The sequence below is a fragment of the Podarcis gaigeae genome, assembly GCF_964106915.1.
Source record: "Podarcis gaigeae genome assembly, chromosome: 4".
In the NCBI taxonomy this organism is placed as follows: Eukaryota; Metazoa; Chordata; class Lepidosauria; order Squamata; family Lacertidae; genus Podarcis; species Podarcis gaigeae.
This window is the reverse complement of record NC_139677.1, coordinates 108,504,404-108,522,895: the sequence shown is the minus strand read 5'-3', so window position 1 is coordinate 108,522,895 and position 18,492 is coordinate 108,504,404. Positions and strand designations below refer to the sequence as shown.

Sequence of the window (18,492 nt, the reverse complement as noted above, 5' to 3'; positions counted from 1 at the left end):
TATCTGCTGGAGGGGCACCCCCGAACCTGTACATAAATTCCTGCAACAACAGGAATATTTATTAGAAAGGAATTTAAACAGCAAAACATTTGATGGTGGGCATCACTGTAAGATGGAAGACAAGCCCTGTTAGGACCTCCCCCCCCCCCATGACATGAGCATGCCCCCTCCCCAGCAGCAGATGGGGCAGTGGGCCTCCTGGAGAAGCAAAGTGAAGGTTCAGGTTTAGCACAGCTCCGCCCCCCTGGTGGCCTTGGCAGGTGCCTGGAGGGTGTTTGCCTCTGGCTTGGGGAGGGGGCACAGGCACAGATTTCACACAACACAGAAAAGATGCTCAGCAGGCATGTCAAATTCTGTGCTTCAGGGGGGCCACAGGTTTGTTTCAGAAGTGTCAGCCCCGGGGGAGGGTCTCTGTGTGCGTAGTATGGGGGGTTGGGGGCTCAACAGAGCCCTGGGGTGGGTTGGGGGCCTCTGTCCTAGCCTGTTGGCAACAACTGCTCTTTATGGTCCTATCTTTTTTAAAAAAAATCCTGTTTGCAACTAGCATCCCCTCCCCCTTGCTCTCTCTCTCTCTGCCCCACACGTGCTTCTTCCATCCCCCCATTTATCATTTGCACATCCTCTTGTCACCCACCAAGGCTAGTTTGAAAAAAGGGAAGAAGTGCAGAAGAACCAGTTTCTGCTGTTGTTCATAGAAACAGGAAATATGCAGCTGCAAAGAGAAAACAAGGGCTTTAATAGAATCATAGAATTGTATGATGATGATGATAATAATGATGATTATTTATTATTTATACCTCACCCATCTGGCTGGGTTTCCCCAGCCACTCTGGGCGGCTCCCAAACAAATATTAAAAGGGTTGGATGGGACCCCCTAGGGTCATCCAGACCAGCCCCCTGAAATGCATCAGCTAAAGCATCCATGACAGAGGGCCATCCAAGCTCTGCTTAAAACCCCCCAATGCAAGAGAGTCCACAACCTCCCAAGGGCTGAACTGCTCTTACTGTGAACCCCCCGGCCCCCCACTTCCCCTCCCTGGCCCTCCTTTGCACCCTGGGTGTTTTTTGCCTGGCTGGGATATGTCCTTCATCTCTGACAACATCTCTTGATGATAGCTCAGATAGTTGGTGGACCACGAGACTTTTAATCTCAGGGTCGTGGGTTTGAGCCCCACACTGTGCAAATGATCGCTGCATTACAGGGGGCTGGACTAAATGACCCTCAGGGTCCCTTCCAACTCTACACTTCTGTGATTCTTTGATTCCCAGGATGGAGAAGGGTGTGTAATGTGCGTAGAAACTGGTCAGTTATGCAAAGGTGACTACGGCCATTCCTCCTCCCTGTGGCCAGGTGTCCTTGGGAATTCTGCTTTTCAAGGGATCTCGCTTGTGCCGTGGGAGGGAGATGTGCAGCCCCTACCTTAATGTAATTCAAACTCGCATCCTCCTTTGTCACCTCTGGAGCTGCTTGGGCAGAGAAAATGTGGCTGGACACACCTGAATTCCTGCATGTGGCACCATCTGAGTGGCAGGGACTCCAGGTCATTCTGGGCATTTGCACCTGGGGCCTCTCGGCACCCTTTCTCACCCAGTTTCTACTCTTTCTGACTCGTGCCCAGAATCTGGCGTCCTCACTGTGGGCATCAAGACATGGAACTTCCTGTGAGAGCCAGGCTGCTTGGCATATGACCAGGGCTTGCCTGGCTCCATCCAGCTGGGGTCTAGTGGTGCTGTGCCCCCAGAGGCTGGGCTGCCTGCTGCGCTTAAGTGATGGTGCCTCCCATTGTGTATCATGGAGGGCAAGGCTAATCCTGACTGCTAGCCATGCTGCCAGGAATCGCGGGGGGGGGGGGGGTCCTGCTTGTTTCTGGCCTTTGTCCTTTCAGGACACTGGTTGGCCACTGTGGAAAGCAGGCTGGACTGAGGTGGGTCTGATCTCGTGACCAGGGCGTGCTTTTGCCTGTAGGCTATGCCGGGGAGGGGGCTGTCCTTGTAAGAGGGTTGGGTGTGTGATGCAACAGGCCCCTGTGCCATGGGTGCCTTCTGAGCTCTCTCTGTGTACCCAGAGCCATGGGAGGAGTCAGGATTCACCCCCCCAGGCATGGGCTCCCTGACTGCTCCCTGCCGATGCCAAGCTGGGCCTGCCTGAAGGTGGCCTCGGCTGCCCTGTTGGTCTACAGCACAGCTGTGACTGCCCAGACTGATTTGGGGCTCAGCGGAACTGACCGTGGGGCCTCTGGGCCCTGGCCTCCAGTCTCCCCCTGCTTAGCCCTGGCTGCGAGCGCAGGAGCTGAAGGACGCTGGGTTGAGGCAGCTGCAGGGAGCCTCTGGGAAGTGTTGCTGCTGGCCACGCATGGCTGGCGGCCGCTGCTGCTGTCAACAGCTACCCACGGGGCCCGCTCTTTTCTGACCCAGCCCGTGCAGGCCAGCCGCTCCCCAGCTGACCCTGGAGGCCGGCCGGGAGCCGGGAGCTGGGAGCCCTCATTTCCTGAAATAGCCCAGCTGGCTGTTCCTTCACCACTTTTAGCCGCTCAGCAACTGTGCCAGGGTGGGGAGGGCAGCTGCGCAGTGCGCCTAGCTGGGAGTGTGCGTGGGATCGCTGACCACACTGGCGCCACGGCTCCCCTCGTTCCTGGGCCTGAACCAAAGCCAGATGTGGAACTGCGGCTTTGCAAACATCTGCAGAGTGAGGCCTCCTGGGCAGCCTGCCATCCGGGGCCTGGGAGCTGGGCTGGGCTTGGATGGGCAGCGAGGGGAGCAGCCTGCAAAAAGGCCGGGTCCCTGCCTGAGAGGGGTGCCCCCTGCGCCGCCTTTGGGTGGGGAGAACAGGCACCCCTCTTTCCTGTCTGGAACCAAACTTCAGAGACGGCTGCCCTCCACCCTTGTTCCACCATTGTAAGTGCCCTGAAGGCATGAACTGAGGAGGAGGAGGAGGAGGAGGAGGAGGAGGAGGAGGAGGGGTCTCCCCCTCCTGATCACCCAGAGGGGCTCTGAGGAGGGTGCTGCTCCCCGCAGTCCTGCCATGCCCATTGAAGAGTCATCAAAGTTTTGTGGCAGGGAGGTGCTGGGTTCAAATCCCTGCCTTGTCAGCATCATAGCCTCCCTCTCTGGGCCTAAATGAATGACTGTGTGGATGAGCAAAAGGCGGGAGGAGCTGAGGAGACCATCCTCAGGGTGGAGGGAGGCAGTGTGTGTGTGTGTGTGTGTGTGTGTGTGTGTGTGTGTGTGTGTGACATAGCCACTTCTGGTCTCTACCAGGGTTGTGGGTGGCCCTGACTGTCCCAGGATGCTGAGTGCCGCTGTGTCCGCCTTTGGAAGGCGGGATGTGGCGTCAGCACTTTGCTCTGAAACATGAGCCCCTTGCGGATGGGCGGCTGCTGCAGGGAGGCCCCTCCATTATGCAGTGACAGGCTGTGCCAGGAAGCGCAGTCCCTCCCCAACCCCCCATGCTCCAGCGCAGCCCCTCACAGCTGTCCCCCAGCAGTGGGGCTTCCAGTGCAAACAGCAGGATCCTCAATGTCCCCGTCTGGTGCTCTGGGTGTGTGATTGTATGGCTGTGGCTGAGGAGGGGGGCCAGGCAGGCAGGAAATGCTCGATGTGGGGGCTGCTGTACACCCCCTGCCCCCCCCGTCCTGTAGCACCTGGGGCTGAGGATTCGCAGGAGGCAAGATGGAAGAGGAGCTCCTGAGAATCTCAGCCAAAGGAGAGCTTTTCTCTGTTTTCTGATGACATGCAGCTGAGCGGTGGAGGTGGCGGCCAGCATTTTGGGAGGGGGCAGGTTAACTCTTTGCACTGTTTTTCAGTCTAAATCCCACCCCCCACCCCAGAAAATACCACAGGAAGCTGTTTGTTTCCAGCTGCATTTTATTAAAAAGCAAAGTGTCAGGAGATCCCATCGCAGATCAGCTGAGCAATGTGTGGGGAAGCCTCCTCTTCCGCACACTCAGCGTCTCCCCATGAAGTGTGCTCAATGGTGGGCATCACCTTATGGGTCACAGGACCCGAGGGGTGGGGGGGGCTGCACATGCCTGACCAGCTCCATGCGCTGCTTGCACCACCCTGGCCAAGCTGTCATGAGAGCATTGGGGCCTCCTCTCTATTGGGGTTTTTTGGGGGGGGAGTGGGAAGGGGTAGTTATAGATTCATAGAATCGTAGAGTTGGAAGGGACCCAGCCAAGGGCCATCTACTTCAACCCCCTGCAATGCAGGAATCTCCGCTAAGGCATCTCTGACAGATGGGATTATTATTAATAAGTGCACCCTGCCTGCCTGATAAAAATTCCCCACTGTGGCTGCATCACTGAAATGATCTACAGCATACAACCCCCCCCCCCCCCAGTGTAACTGGCTGGTTGTGGGGCTGGGCTCTTTGTTTGTCTGTGGGGGCCACACGGCAAACCTCCCTCCCACCTCCACCACCCACAGAGCTCTTTCCCTCAGGAACACTGGGGAGGAGCAGAAAGAGCTGCTGTCCTGGCTGGGGAGGGGAGGGGAGGGGAGGGAGCCGCAGAACGCCGGCATCTCAGGCTTGCTGGTCTGGGTGGGTCTCCCCCCTCCCCAAGCACATCTTTGTCATTCCCCACAGCCTCACCCCCCTCAGGGCTTGTGGAAGAGTCTGTCCTCTGGGAAAGGAGCTCCCCCCCCCGCCTTGTAAGCAGGTCTAGTGTGTGTTTTTAAGAGGGGGAGGAAATGGGGGCTGGTTTTAGCAATAGAGGGAGCACCCCAACCAAGAAGCACCAAGTGTGGAAGAGAGGCATCATGCTGCCTCTGGGGTTCCCTTCTAATTAGAGCAAGCCAACATTAACCAACAATATTATTATCATTATTATTATGTTCACTACAGGTTAGAGTAGGGCTCTGATCCTATGATCTGGCATTGTAAATAATGTTTGTGGTTCCTCCTAGTGTCTTTCCCAAGAAGTCCATGTGCCGACAGCCATTGGCATAGGATCATAGGACCCCTCAGGGGCATCTAGTCCAACCCTTTGCAATGCAGGAATCTCAGCTAATGTATTCATGACAGGTGGCTATCCAACCTCCGCTTAAAACCGTTTAATGAAGGAGAGTCCACAACCTCCCAAGGGAGACCATCCCCCTGTTGAACAGCTTTTTCTGTCAGAAAGTTCTTCCTGATGTTTAGTCAGAATCTCCTTTCTTGTAACTTGAAGCCACTGGTTCAGGTTATTCCCTCTGGAGCAGGAGAAAACATGCCTTCTCCATCTTCCTTGTGACAGCCCTTGAGATTTTTGGCTATCATATCCCCTCTCAGACTCCTCTTTTCCAGGCAAAACATCCCCAACTCCCTCAACCATTCCTCATAAGGCTTCGTTTACGGGCCCTTGATCAGCTTCGGTCACCAACCTCAGCATACTTCCAGCTTGTCAACATCCTTCGTAAACTGGGGTACCCAGAACTGGACGCAGGACTCCAGGGTTACGATGACGTTCCTCAGGGCCAACACAATACTGTACATTTAGGCACCTGAGGAAAACTACAACATGCCCCCACTACCAGAGAAGAAAGGTGAAGAGCTACATTAAGAATGAGCAGAGAATAAAGATCTGCAATGGGATCTGTTGCTCCTGTAGATCCTGCCTCCTGAGGCAGCCACCTCATTTTGCCTCATGAGAGGACTGGCCCTGACATTCCTTGATGGGGACACTTGATGTTTGATGAGGAAGCCTACAATTGCATTAGCTTTTTTTCTGCTGCTGCTGCTGCTGCTTCCACCTTCTTCTTCTTTGGCTATCACTCGCAGCTGAGTAAGATTGTCTTCTATGAACACAGTTTTAACAGTCAGTCCGTAAGTGACTGTGGAGGCCAATTCTGGATCCACACGTCCTTCCATAGTTCTGGGCGGGAGTTGATCACAGTGAGGGTTTGCCAAGTGTGCCTTCCTCTTAGCACGTTTTTCCTTTTCGTCCTGAGTTCAAAGCCCATGACACCTTTGGTCAAGGCTGTTCTCCAACTGGAGCGCTCGCAGGCCAGTGTTTCCCAGTTGTCAGTGTTTATGCTACATTTTATTAGATTTGCCTTGAGAGCACCGTTAAACCTCTTTTGTTGACCACCAGCATTACGCTTTCCATGGTCAAGTTCGGAATAGAGTAGTTGCTTTGGAATATGATCATCAGGCATCCACACAACATGACCAGTCCAACAAAGTTGATGATGAAGAATCATTGCTTCATCACTGGTGATCTTTGCTTCTTCCAGTACACTGGCATTAGTTCGCCTGTCTTCCCAGGTGATGTGTCAAATTTTTCGGAAACACCATTGATGGAATCTTTTTGCTGCTGCATCACACTGCTGACTCATATTCAGCTTGCGGTTCACTAAGACCCCCCCCCCCCAGAGTGCAGTTAAGCCAGGGATCCCCCATCCTAGATTTGTGCATCTCACTTTTCCTGCCCTGGAGAGCAGTTTGTGGGTTCAGTCCGTCAAATCGCCCTCAGGGAATTGTGTTGCGGAGACATGTGGGAACCCATCACACCACCTCAGTAGGGGTGGCACAGCACACATGAAAGCAGCCTCCCCCACCTTCCAGATGTGTGCAGGTGTGCATGCAAATGTGTCATTGTGGGAGGGATGTTGCACTTTGGTCCTGCTCCTGCTGCCTGACATGTGCAAATGCCATGCTTCTTCCTTGCTTCCTGCAGGTCACAGCCACGGATGCCGACAGTGGCTCTCTGGGCTCCCTCTCCTACTCCCTGGGCACCGGCCTCACCAGCTCAGCCCCCTCTGCCTTTCGCCTCGGGGAAGAGACCGGCCAGCTCTGCACCACGCAAGACCTGGACCGCGACGAGGGCACCGCCGTCTATGACTTCACCGTCACGGCGGTGGATGGGGTGAGGAGGCCCAGGGGCTGGCCCTGTTGTGGCAGAACAGCTTCAGCCCATGGTGGCAAAGGGTGGCCACAGGTGGGGTAGGGGGCGGTTGGAGACCCTTCTGGCTGGACCGTGACAGCCACTGTGGGTGTTGGGGGGGCAGGAAGGTTTGCAGCAGCCACTTTGGCCTCACCCTAAAGAAGGCCGTGGTCACTGGGGCCGGCCACACCTGCCCTTCCAAAACACCAGGAGCCAGTTGGGCTGTGGAAGCACCAGTGTGTAACTGGAGCCCTGGCTGCTAGCCCAGTCTGTGCCACCCTCATTGGGGGCTTGTGGCTTCTGCCCCACCCACAGGCAGGGGCCATTTGAGGTGCGGCAGAGTGAAGTCCTAGAATTATAGAACGGTCGAGTTGGGAGGGACCCCAAGGACCATCTCGTCCAACCCCTTGCCATACAGGAATCACAACTGAAGCATCCCTGAATCAAACAAAGGTGTGATCCAGGCTCCAAGTTGTGGATTCCCAGCAGCATCTCTCTCTCTCTCTCCTTCCCAGGGTGGGCTGAGCTCCATGGCCTACGTCAAGGTTTTCCTGGAGGACGTCAATGACAATGCCCCTACCTTCTACCCTCTGGAGTATGCCACCAGCATCAGCACCCAAAGCCATCCCGGCTCAGCAGTGCTGCGTGTCACGGCCCACGACAAGGACGAGGGGCCCCATGGGCGGGTGACCTACCACATTGCCGCTGGCAACACGCCCTCCCTCTTTGCCATCAACCCAGACACGGGTGAGGAGGCGAGGCGGGGCAGGCAGGGCGGTGCCAGCCTCCAGGGGCTTCACCCCAGGGGGGCTGCTTCCTCCCTCCCCACCCCTGGCCTCCCCCACAACCAGCTCTCCCTCTTCCTTCGCAGGTGCCATCTCCTTACTGAGGAGTCTGGTGGGCAAAGCCAACACGCTGGTGCAGCTGGAGGTGGCGGCCCGGGACGCAGGGGGTCTGGCAGCCCAGCCCAGAGCTCAGGTCAACATCAGCATTGTGGCCGGCACCATCTCCCCGCCCAGCTTTGAGCGCACCCAGTACTACTTCACGGTCCCAGAAGACACCCGGCCGGGCAGCAGCGTTGGGGTTGTCTATGCCCACAACCCAGCAGGTAGGCATAGGGAGCCTGTGAAACAAGGGCAGGGAACCTCTGGCCTCTGAGCCAGTCTTGGCCCATCAGGGGTCCCATTTTGGCCCCATAACCATGCCCAGCTGGCAGCACAGGCAACATCAGCGGATGGGGGAGGCCTTCTTCGGTAAGTGAGCTCCCCCACCTGCTCTCTTAAAAGAGAAGTGCAGAGCTGTTTCAAAGAAGCCTTTTGGAAAGCCCCTGAAGATGGTCCCTGCGCTCCATTTTAGCCACTCAGATGGGAGCACAGGGTCTGTCTTAAAGCACCTGGCAAAAAACACTCTTTGAAGCAGCCTCCCACAAAGCACTTCCTGAAAGGACACTTTTGTGAGGTGCTTTAGGAGAGTCCAGTGCTTGAGTGATGTTTAAATTATGGGGGAGGCTGCTTCAGAGAGTGCTTTTGCAAAGGGCTTTCAGATGCATCTCTCCTCCCCCCTCCATTCAAGTATGAAGCTCATGGGGGAGAGCAGGGCTGTCCTAGGCCATTTGGGCCAAAGCTGTCGCAGGTCCCCAAGTTCTTAACAGTCAGGCAGCTGCCTGTCAGGCGCTTAGCAACCCTGTGCAATAGGCTTTCAGAGGTGGGAGGGGCTGCCCAACTGTCAGTCAAGTGACACCACATGCTGTCTACCTGTCAGATTTGGCTTGCAAGGCTATTGCTGATCAGGATCTGCACCATCGATCCAAACAGGTCCCACACCCCTACAATAAATGCAGAGAGTGGCAGGAGCTCAATAGAAGAGTTTCTGTGTCCCAAGTACGTCTCTATTTGGGGGGCCAGGGGGGCTGTTTCCCACTCCAGCAGGTCTCCACTCCCCCCCTGTTCTTGCCTCCAGGCCACTTGGACAGTGTGTTCTACTCCATCTCCTCGGGGGACCCCCACGGGTACTTCTTGGTGGACCCAGAATCGGGGGAGCTGCACACCAGCCTGCCGTTGGACCACGAGGCCCAGCCTCTCCTCCTCCTCGAGGTCCAAGCCCGCAGCGGCTCCCCTCCCGCCTACAGCAGCGCTCGGGTGCAGATCAGCATCACGGACGTGAATGACAATGCGCCCGCCTTCCCGGCCCCCTCTGACTCAGTGCTGCTACCTGAGGGGGCTGCCCTGGGCACGGTGGTCTACACAGTGCAGGCAGAGGACCGTGACAGCGGGGCGAACGGGCAGGTGCGCTTTGAACTGGCCTCAGGAGGGGCCAGCGCTTTCACCGTGGAGCACTTCTCCGGGAAGGTGCGCCTTGCGGGGGCCCTGCAGCGGGAGACCAGCGCCCCCTACAGACTGGTCATCCTGGCGCAGGACGGCGGGGTCCCCCGGCTCAGTGCCACCTTCACCCTCTTGGTTCACCTGCAGGCGGCCGATGAGCACGGCCCCATCTTTGACACTCTCACCTACCGCGTGGAGGTGCGCGAGGGCTGGCCCGTGAGCACCCGCTTCCTGCAGGTGCGAGCCCTGGCCCGGGAGCCCAGCGCCCCTTTGGCCTACCACCTGCGGGCCGAGGGGGATGCGGCCAGCTTTGGCATCGCTCCAGACACTGGCTGGCTGTACGTGCGCAGCTCCCTCGACCGGGAGGTGCAGGAGCTGTACGTGCTGACGGTGCTGGCGGTGGCCGGGGAGGGCGAGGGTCGCCAAACGGGGACCAGCACCGTGCGCATCACTGTCACAGATGAGAATGACAACAGCCCCCGCCTGAGCGAGGAGCGCTACTTCTTCACTGTGGCCGAGAACAGGCCGGCCGGCAGCAGCGTGGGCCGGGTGACGGCCAGCGACCGGGACGCGGGACAGAACAGCCGCCTGGCCTACCGCCTGGTGCCGCCCGAGGGGAACTTCCTGGTCCACACCCAGACTGGTGAGGGAGCAGAGCGGGAGTGGGAGGCCCTTCTCAGCAGGGGCTCCTGCGGGGAGGCCGGGGAGGGGAGCAGCTGGGTGTCTCACCTGCACTGAGCGCCTCTTCTCCTCCTCATCCTTCAGGGGAGCTGAGCCTTCGGAGGAGCTTGGATCGGGAGCAGCAGGCCAGCTACCAGCTCCAGGTCGTGGTTCAGGACGGGGGGACGCCACCCCGCAGCACCACTGGCACCGTCTACGTCACTGTCCTGGATGAGAACGACAATGCGCCCACCTTCCTGCACGTGGCCGAGGGCCGCGAACTCCTCCTCCAGGTGTGTGAGGGATCCAGGGGGCAAGGAAGCCGCTCTTGGGGCACTGGCAGTTCCTCAGAAAGGGCAGCAGGAAGGCCAGGGCCCGAGGGGTAGGATCATGGAGCAGGGAGGCGGCATCCCCCTCTGCGTGTCCAGGCAATGGCTGCCAACTCCATCTCCCCCCACCCCTCTGCTGTACCCTCTCAGGTTCTGGAGGAGAAGCCGGCTGGGCTGCTGGTGGCTTCGCTGAGGGCCAAAGACCCGGACGAGGCAGAGAACGGCACTGTCTTCTACTCGCTGTCAGGTAAACAGGTCCCCTGGGCTGGGCTCCTGGGAGGCCCCACTCTGCCCAGAGGTTTCAGGCCTCCACTCCTTCTCCCGGAGGGTTTCCTGGGCCTCCCCTTGGCTGCCCCCCCCCCAGCGCTTCTCTCTCTGTCTCCCCGCAGGTGCCTGGGCAGAGCGCTTCTCCCTGCACGTGGCCACCGGGGAACTGCGGACAGCTGCGCGGCTGCGCCAAGCAGACCGGGGCGAGTACGCTTTCACGGTGACAGCAAGCGACCGAGGTGCTGCCCCCCAGAGCACAACAGCAGCCGTGCGGATCCAAGTAGGAGCCCTCTTTTGCCTCGGGCGTGGGGCTGGGCCTGCCCCAAATACCCCCAGGCCCCTTCCTAACCTCTCCCCTCCCTCTGCAGGTGGTGTCCACAGCCCGCCTGCTGCCCCGTCCCGACACCACGGTGCTGACCTTTCACCCCACGGAGGGCCTGCAGCCGGGCTCTCTCATTGGCTGTGTGGCCCCCCCAGAGCCACCTGCACCTGGGCAAGTGACCTACATGCTGGTGGGGGGCAGCAGCGGGGAGGGCCTCTTTGTGGTGGACCCAGGCACGGGGGACATCTACGTGGCCCAGGAGCTGGACTACGAAGCCGGGATGAAGCACAGCCTGCAAGTCAGCATGGAAGACGTCCTGCAGGGCTACCCCAGCCAGCGCCTGGTCTTGGTGGAGATCCACGTGCAGGACAGCAACGACCACGTTCCCACGTGGCCCCAGGACCCCCTCACTGTGGTGGTGTCTGAGGGGGCCACCCCTGGCACGTCCCTCTTCACCTTCCAGGCGCTGGACGGGGACGGCCCCGGGCCCAACAGCCAACTGCGCTACAGCCTCTTGCGCCAGGAGACCCCCCCGGCCCCCTTCCAGCTGGATGCGCGCAGCGGGGAGCTGAGCCTGCAGGGGGCGCTGGACCGCGAGACTCAGTCGGCCTACCTGCTGGTGGTCCAGGCCACAGACCAGGCGCTCAACGCCAGCCAGCGCCACTCGGCGGCCGTCACTGCCCACATCTTCGTCACGGACGAGAACGACAACGGGCCTGAGTTCCGCTCCCCCTCCAGAATTGACATCCCTGAGGACCAGCCCACGGGCTTCCTGGTGCTCCAGGTGGTGGCCAGGGATCGGGACCTGGGTGAGAACGGGAGGGTCAGCTATGCGCTGCGCGCAGGGAACCTGGACGGGCGATTCCACCTCAACCCCAACACAGGTGAGGCAGAGGGAGGTGCCATGCGGGATTTGTAGTCTGTGTATGCAGGATCCCACCATGCATTCCCAGGAGTTGGGAAAGAGCACTGCATCCTTCAGTTATATGAGGAGTCCTCCCCCCACGAGATTTTTCTGCAGGTGAGGCAGGCCTGTGTTCTCCCACCTTTTGCACACCCTGCTATTTGGGCTGTGCGCTCTGCTGATTGGCTGGTGGCGGCAGCAGTCCCTCCTGCCTGTCCTGTGGGGCCGTCTTGCAATATGCCACCAATCAATGGTCTGCCTCTCTTTCCGAGATGTGGCCTGTGCACAGTCCCCTGCCCCTAGGCATGTGCAAGGGACCTGGTATGTCACCAGGAGCAAAAGCACAACAAGTCTGGGAAAGAAAGATAAAGCAAATCACCCCAAACCTGAGGTCTAAGACCCTCTAGCGCAGGGGTAGGCAACCTAAGGCCCGGGGGCCGGATGCGGCCCAGTCGCCTTCTCAATCCAGCCTGCAGATGGTCCGGGAATCTGCATGTTTTTACATGAGTAGAATGTGTGCTTTTATTTAAAATGCATGTCTGGGTTATCTGGGGCATAGGAATTCGTTCATTTCCCCCCCAAAAATATAGTCCGGCCCCCCACATGGTCTGAGGGACGGTGGACTGGCTCACGCCCGAAAAAGGTTGCTGTCCCCTGCTGTAGTGTGCGATGGGTGGTTGGTGAGGTCCCTTCTGAAGTCCTGTGTTGTAACACCTCCCCAGGAGCAGAAGTCTGAGACTCGTGTGCACCTTGGGCTTGGGGGGGGGGGCTAGCCCTTTGGGGCAACAGCTCCTTATGAGGGTTCTGGCAGAAAACAGAGGGGGAAATTCCATCTTTTGGTTGTTCTAAAATGCTACTGGCATCCTTCTGAGGTTTCCCTTTTCAGTGATTGTTGACAAGGGTTTCTGGATAACAACTGCTTTATTCTCTTGCTTCTCTGAATTGGACTTTTGCAGAATAATGCTTTTTTACATAAAAAGATGAAACTCCTCCTTGCACTGCTTGGAGAAATACATTTCCAACTGGAGTAACACTGGCCAGAAATCTGAGAGCAGAGTCTTGCTCTAGCCCATGCCAATGAGTTCTGAGTTGATTCCCAGAACCATGAGATCCCTGCAACCCCCTTTTGCAGGTCTTGGTGCAAAATGCCTCCATGCCCCATCTCCATCTCCAATGTTGGCCTCCTGCTCTCCTCCCAGGTGCGCTATCCATCGTGAGGACGCTGGACCGCGAGGAAGTGTCCCAGCATAACTTGACAGTGGTAGCCACGGACCACGGGTTGCCACGGCGCTCTGCCACACAACTCCTGCTTGTTCGTGTGCTGGATGTGAATGACCAGGCGCCTGCCTTTGAGAGAAACAGCTACGAAGCCACTGTGGCAGAAAACCTGCCCCCTGGTGTCCCCGTGCTGCAGCTGCACGCCACCGACCCCGACCTGGGTAAGAGCCTGACCCTCGGCCTGTGGTCATTTGCAGGGTCATCCACCCAGAGGTGGACAGGATGGGGAGGAGTGTCTGGCCAGACAATGGGGTCACCCAGAGAGCGCAAGCCCCCTTTCCATGGGGGCTCATTGTGTCCTCCTTGGGCCCGGCACTGTGCATATTGTGCCAAAGGCCACCCGCTGTCTTTGAAACTGGAGACCTCTGAACTCATGGGCATCAGTGGGGGGAGAACCTCTGCCAGCTTGGGCTGGGGGCACCGGGGTGGGCCAGGGGAGGAAAGGTTGGACTTGGCTCATGGAGACTGTTGGCTAGCTGGTCAGGACTTCTCAGCCTAGCTTGACTCACAAGAGGGTGGCTAGAATTAAATGGTGATAATCCTTGGAGCAAAAGGAGGGTGCAAATGCAAGAGAGACCACAGATGGCTTCAGCCCAGCAGATCAACCCGACTAAATGGCCAGAATGGCCAGCAGGTGGCAAGAGCACCATTTGGTGTTGGGTTGGCCACCACTCCGTGCAAACGCAGATGCCCCTGGCCTAGCTGGCGCCTGCCTTTGGCCGCCTGCTGGAGCACCTCCTCTTGCTTCAGCCCTGCCCACTCCTCAGCTTCAGAGCAGCAGCAGCAGCAGCAGCAGCTCCCATGCGGCAGAGACACGGTGTGCCAAAGTGGTACCAAAGTGGAGCCTGTGGTTCTATGTCAGGCTGATCTTGAAAGGCTTCTGAAGCCCAGTTTAAACATGCCAACCTCTGGCAGCTGCCACAGCTGGCCCCTCAGTCCCTGCCCTGCCAACACTCTGGCTTTGCCGGGGGGGGGTCAGCCGAGTGTGGTTGGGAGGGTGTGGAAGAGGGGCCTTTGTGCCTGTGGGGCTGCGCTGGTGAGGAGGTCAATGTGGGGGAAGAGTAGGGCCCATGCTCAGCCTCCCTTGCATATCTCGCCAGGATCCAATGGGCAGGTGTCCTACGGCGGCATCTCTGGGGACGAATTCTCCATCGACCCCCACACAGGTCTGATCAGCACCCGGCGCTCCCTGGACCATGAGGAGCATGCAGAGCACTTGCTGACAGGTAAGCTGGGGGAGGGGGTCCTCGGGGGGGGGGCTCTTCTGAGGCCCACAGGCCAGCGGCTCCTTCTAGGACCAAGACAGAGATTCTATGCCTCACAGCCTCCTCCCCCTCCCCACAGTGTACGCGCGGGACAAGGGGCTGCCCCCTCGCCAGGCCAAGGCCACGGTTCGCATCCTGGTGGCAGATGACAACGACCACGCGCCCACCTTCCAGGCGGAGGCCTCTTCTCTGGAGGTCCCAGAGAACCAGAGCCAGGTGGAGCTCACCACCGTGCGGGCCACGGATCACGATGCAGGGGAGAACGGGCGCCTCACCTACCGCCTGGCAGGTGAGGGAGGGAGGGAGGGAGACTCCCTGCTTGGGGTGATGCAGTGCCAAAGGCAGGGGAGGGCAGAAGGGAGGGTTTCCCACCCCACCAGGGGCTCCTTCTCCTGGTCCCCCTTCATTTCAGAGTGGGTCCATGCAGCCTCCATTTCCCACTTTGGAGCCGTATTAAACCTTGGAGATTTTATTTATTTATTCATTACATTAAAATTTATACTTTGCTCAATTGTGGGAAAACAACCTCAAAGTAGTTTACAAAAAGATGAAAGAAGAAAATCAAGAAAAATTTGCAGCGATGCTTTAAAGCCTACAAAAAGTTAAAACGCTAAAGCAGATAAAATGTCAGAAGGAATATAGGGAAGCTGCCTGTTTGATAGCAGTAGGCAAGAAGTTCCAGACTAAGTGCTTTCAAATGCAGAAAGGGGATTATGGGATGCCTGTAGTGTCAATTCCATGAAGTGGGTAAGGCAATCTTCAGGCAGGGGAGGATTGGCACATCGGCAGCTGAGGAACCAGCACGAGGGGTAGTTTGGGCAGTCATGTGCCAGCCCAGGAAGGCTTCACCCTCCTCCTCCTCCTCCTGCTCCGCCTTCAGCTGGAGACTCTGAGGAAGACTTCGCCTTGAACCCCGTCTCCGGCCAGCTGTCCACAGCACGAGGCCTGGACCGGGAGCGTGTGGCCAGCTACGCCCTGACCGTCCAGGCCTGTGACCACGGCTCCCCCCCACGCTGCGCCAGCCTGGTGCTCCACGTGCAAGTGCTGGATCTGAACGACAACGCCCCTCGCTTTGCCCAGGAAAGCTACGTGGCCGAGGTGCCGGAGGACTTGCCCGTGGGGGCGCTGGTGCTGCAGCTGGAGGCCCAGGACCCGGACGAGGGGCCCAATGGACGTGTCTCCTACTTCCTGGCCAACGAGACACTGGGCACCTTCCAGGTGGAGCCTCAGACAGGCCGCCTCACCACCACGCAGCCGCTGGACCGGGAGCAGCGAGACTCCTACCGCTTTCTGGCCGTGGCCGTGGACTCGTCCCCCCTGAGCCCCCGCAGTGCTGCCGTGCAGGTCACGGTCAGCGTCCAGGACGTCAACGACCATATCCCGGCCTTTCCACTCAGCCCACTTTCTGTCACGCTGCCCCGCAACACGCCCGCCAAGCGGGTGGTGGCCACCCTGCGGGCTGAGGACCACGACGCGGGCGCCAACGCCTCCCTCCTCTACCGCCTGGCCGCCCCCAGCCCCGCCTTCGCCATCAACACCTACACAGGCGCCATCCAGCTGCTGCAGCCCCTGGGTACCCTCACCCAGCGCCAGCGCACTGTCTTCATCCTGGCCAGCGACCTGGGGGAGCCCCCGCTCTCCTCCATCGGAGTGGTGGTCATCCACCTGCACGACGAGGGCTTCCGGGGGGTCCGCTTCCCCCGCAGCACCAGCGACGTGACACTGCCAGAGAACGCCGCAACAGGTATGGGCAGGGGCTGGAGCAGAAGGGGAGGGGCTGCCTTGTCTGTGCCCAGCCCATAAGTGGGAGCACCAAGGCCACTGTGTGTGGGTCCCAAAGGATTTTAAGAAGGGAGCATAAGAAACCTCAGAGTCTGGCATCCTGTTGCCCATAAAATGTGTCCTTAATGTTGCACACAACCCTGGGATCTTTTGATAAAGGGTTGAATATTAATATTAATAACTATTTAGGAAACCCACAAGCAGGACCGGAGCACAAGAGGTGGGCACAGGCATCCTGGCTAGTGGGCCTCGGGAGCCCCCTCCCCCTCCATGGATTTGCCTAAACCTCTTTCACGGCCATCCGAGTTGGTGGCCATCCCTGCCTCTTGTGGGAGGGAGTTCCGTGGTTTAACTCTGTGCTGCACAAAGAAGTGCTTGCTGGTATCTGTCCTGAATCTTCCACTAACAACAAAGCAGGTTTCCTTCTGGAAGTGGGTGTTCTTTTTCTAAAGGCCTGCCCCCCCCCCGGCTCCCTCCTCCGCCTCCAGGCACCACCGTGCTGAGCACCCCAGCCGCCCACACAGCCGGCTCCTCAGGCCGTATCACCTACAGCATCGTCAGCGGCAATGAGAAGGGCGCTTTCCGCATCCAGCCCAGCTCAGGTACGGAGGGGCCCTCGAGGGCAGGGCCAGACAGGGGGCCCCTGGGGCGCGAGGAGAGGCCTTGGGCCACGTTGTTCTCAGGCGGCTTCATCGCTGGGTCCAAAGGCCCCCTTGGAAGCCTGCTTTGTCCTGGAGGCTTTCAGGGGCCGCCTCCTTCCTTCCTGGCTCCCTTCTCCTCCACCACATACTTGGATGTGGTCCTGCTCCAGGGCCTCCCCTCCCCCCTGGATCTGGCCATCTGGGTCCAGCTTGCCAGACGTAGAGCGCAGGCCTCCATGGCAAAGGAGGGCCCCACATGCCAACCAAAGCAGCCCCCAAGTTGCCTTCAAGGGAGAGGGTGGCCCCCACCCCAGGGCTTCCCCAGGGACCCTCCCTGCATGGAGAGAGTGTGGCGCAGGCGGCCGATCTCCCCCTTCTGCCCCTGCAGGCCTGGTGTCGGTGCAGAATCCCCGCAGCCTGGACTTTGAGCTGAGCCCCCGCTTGCGCCTGGTTCTGCAGGCAGAGTCAGCCTCCTCCTTCGGCTTCATGGCTGTCAACGTCAACCTGCAGGATGTCAACGACAACCGGCCGCGCTTCCGGCTGCCCAACTATGTGGCCTTCATCTGGGAGGCCCAGGGCTACGACTCCCCCGTCATCCAGGTGGGAGGGGTCCTCTGGGCTGGCGGGCTCCTCGTCGGGGCTCCAGGCGAACCTCAGGAGCAGCACTGGGGGGGGGGCTGGAGGGGCACGTGGGCCAGGTCCAAGCGGGGGCAGGACTCTCCCCGTCTTCTCACGGCAGGTTGTGGCAGATGACTTGGACCAGGGTCCCAACGGGCAGGTGACCTACACCATCAACCAGACGCTGCCCATGAACGGCCTGTATCGCATCAACAGCCAGACGGGCGCCATCACGACAGCGGCCATCCTGGACAGGGAGATTTGGGCCCAGACCCGGTGAGTCCGCCCTTCGGCCTCGCCGCTTCCAGCCAGGGGGCGACTCTGGCCACAAGCCTCGCGAGGAGCCCGTGGGGAGACATTTATCCTCTCTGAGGCTCTGTGTTGACGTTGGGAAGAGGGAGAGAGGTGGTGTTTAAATTGTGTAATTGCTTTTAATTGTTTTGAGAGATGTGTTTCTACTGTGTGGTGAATCTCTTTGGGATTCCTCGCAGGAATCAAGGAGAGGCAGCCAGTCCATAATAATAATAATAATAATAATAATAATACCCCACCCACCTGGCTGGGTTTCCCACAGAAAGGGCAGGGATTGGGGGATGGGCAGGGACAGATCTACTGTGAGACTAATGAAGCTTCGGCTTCAGGGCCCTGAATCCCAGAGGGACCCCAGAAGCAACTTTAGTCCACGTTGCTTAAAAATTGTGGGTCTAGTAGACCCAATCTGAGCTGCGTTGGTTGGAGTTTAAGTTGTATATATTTCAACAACACCAAAGTCCGAGTCAGTAGCACAGATGTTGTAAAGGTGTCAGTTCCGGCACTGAAGAAGAGAACGGGGCTCGCCCAGACCTCGTTGCTGGTTGCCAAGAGGCCCCGTGGCATTTCAAGCTCCAGGCCCCCAAAAGGTAGGTCGGTGACTGGGCCAGGCCAGTTCCCTCTTCTGCCCCCGCCATGCGCTGTGCCCCCTTGTCCCTGAGACGCTCCTGCTTCCCTCCGCCCACAGCCTGGTGCTGACCGCAACAGACCGAGGGAACCCTCCTCTGGTGGGCTCTGCCACCCTCACAGTGCTGGTGATGGATGTGAACGACAACAGCCCCACCATCCCTGCCCCCTGGGAGGTGCGGGTGCCTGAGAGTGAGTAGATGGAAGAGGGCTCATGAAGCCCCCTTGGTTGGCTGGGGGGAGGGGCGCTGTGGGAAAGCGGGGCTCTCTCTGCACGGCTCCCCTCAAAAGCAGGCACGGAGGGGG

At 58.8% G+C, this 18,492-nt stretch overlaps 1 protein-coding gene across 3 annotated transcripts in view; it reads left to right on the top strand.

Moving 5' to 3' along the window:
* The window catches only part of DCHS1 (dachsous cadherin-related 1), a 31,141-nt gene that overhangs the window by 6,984 nt on the left and 5,665 nt on the right, over positions 1–18,492 (top strand). For all 3 annotated transcript variants that reach the window (XM_083734840.1, XM_083734839.1, XM_083734841.1), the window contains exons 3-18: positions 6,657–6,845; positions 7,379–7,610; positions 7,735–7,971; positions 8,823–9,827; positions 9,950–10,137; positions 10,324–10,420; positions 10,563–10,720; positions 10,809–11,646; positions 12,866–13,105; positions 14,045–14,170; positions 14,289–14,498; positions 15,090–15,953; positions 16,480–16,593; positions 17,021–17,232; positions 17,372–17,526; positions 18,248–18,378. In XM_083734840.1, the coding sequence (XP_083590966.1) occupies positions 6,657–6,845; positions 7,379–7,610; positions 7,735–7,971; positions 8,823–9,827; positions 9,950–10,137; positions 10,324–10,420; positions 10,563–10,720; positions 10,809–11,646; positions 12,866–13,105; positions 14,045–14,170; positions 14,289–14,498; positions 15,090–15,953; positions 16,480–16,593; positions 17,021–17,232; positions 17,372–17,526; positions 18,248–18,378 (4,996 nt within the window). The remainder of the gene's footprint in view (positions 1–6,656; positions 6,846–7,378; positions 7,611–7,734; positions 7,972–8,822; positions 9,828–9,949; positions 10,138–10,323; positions 10,421–10,562; positions 10,721–10,808; positions 11,647–12,865; positions 13,106–14,044; positions 14,171–14,288; positions 14,499–15,089; positions 15,954–16,479; positions 16,594–17,020; positions 17,233–17,371; positions 17,527–18,247; positions 18,379–18,492) is intronic.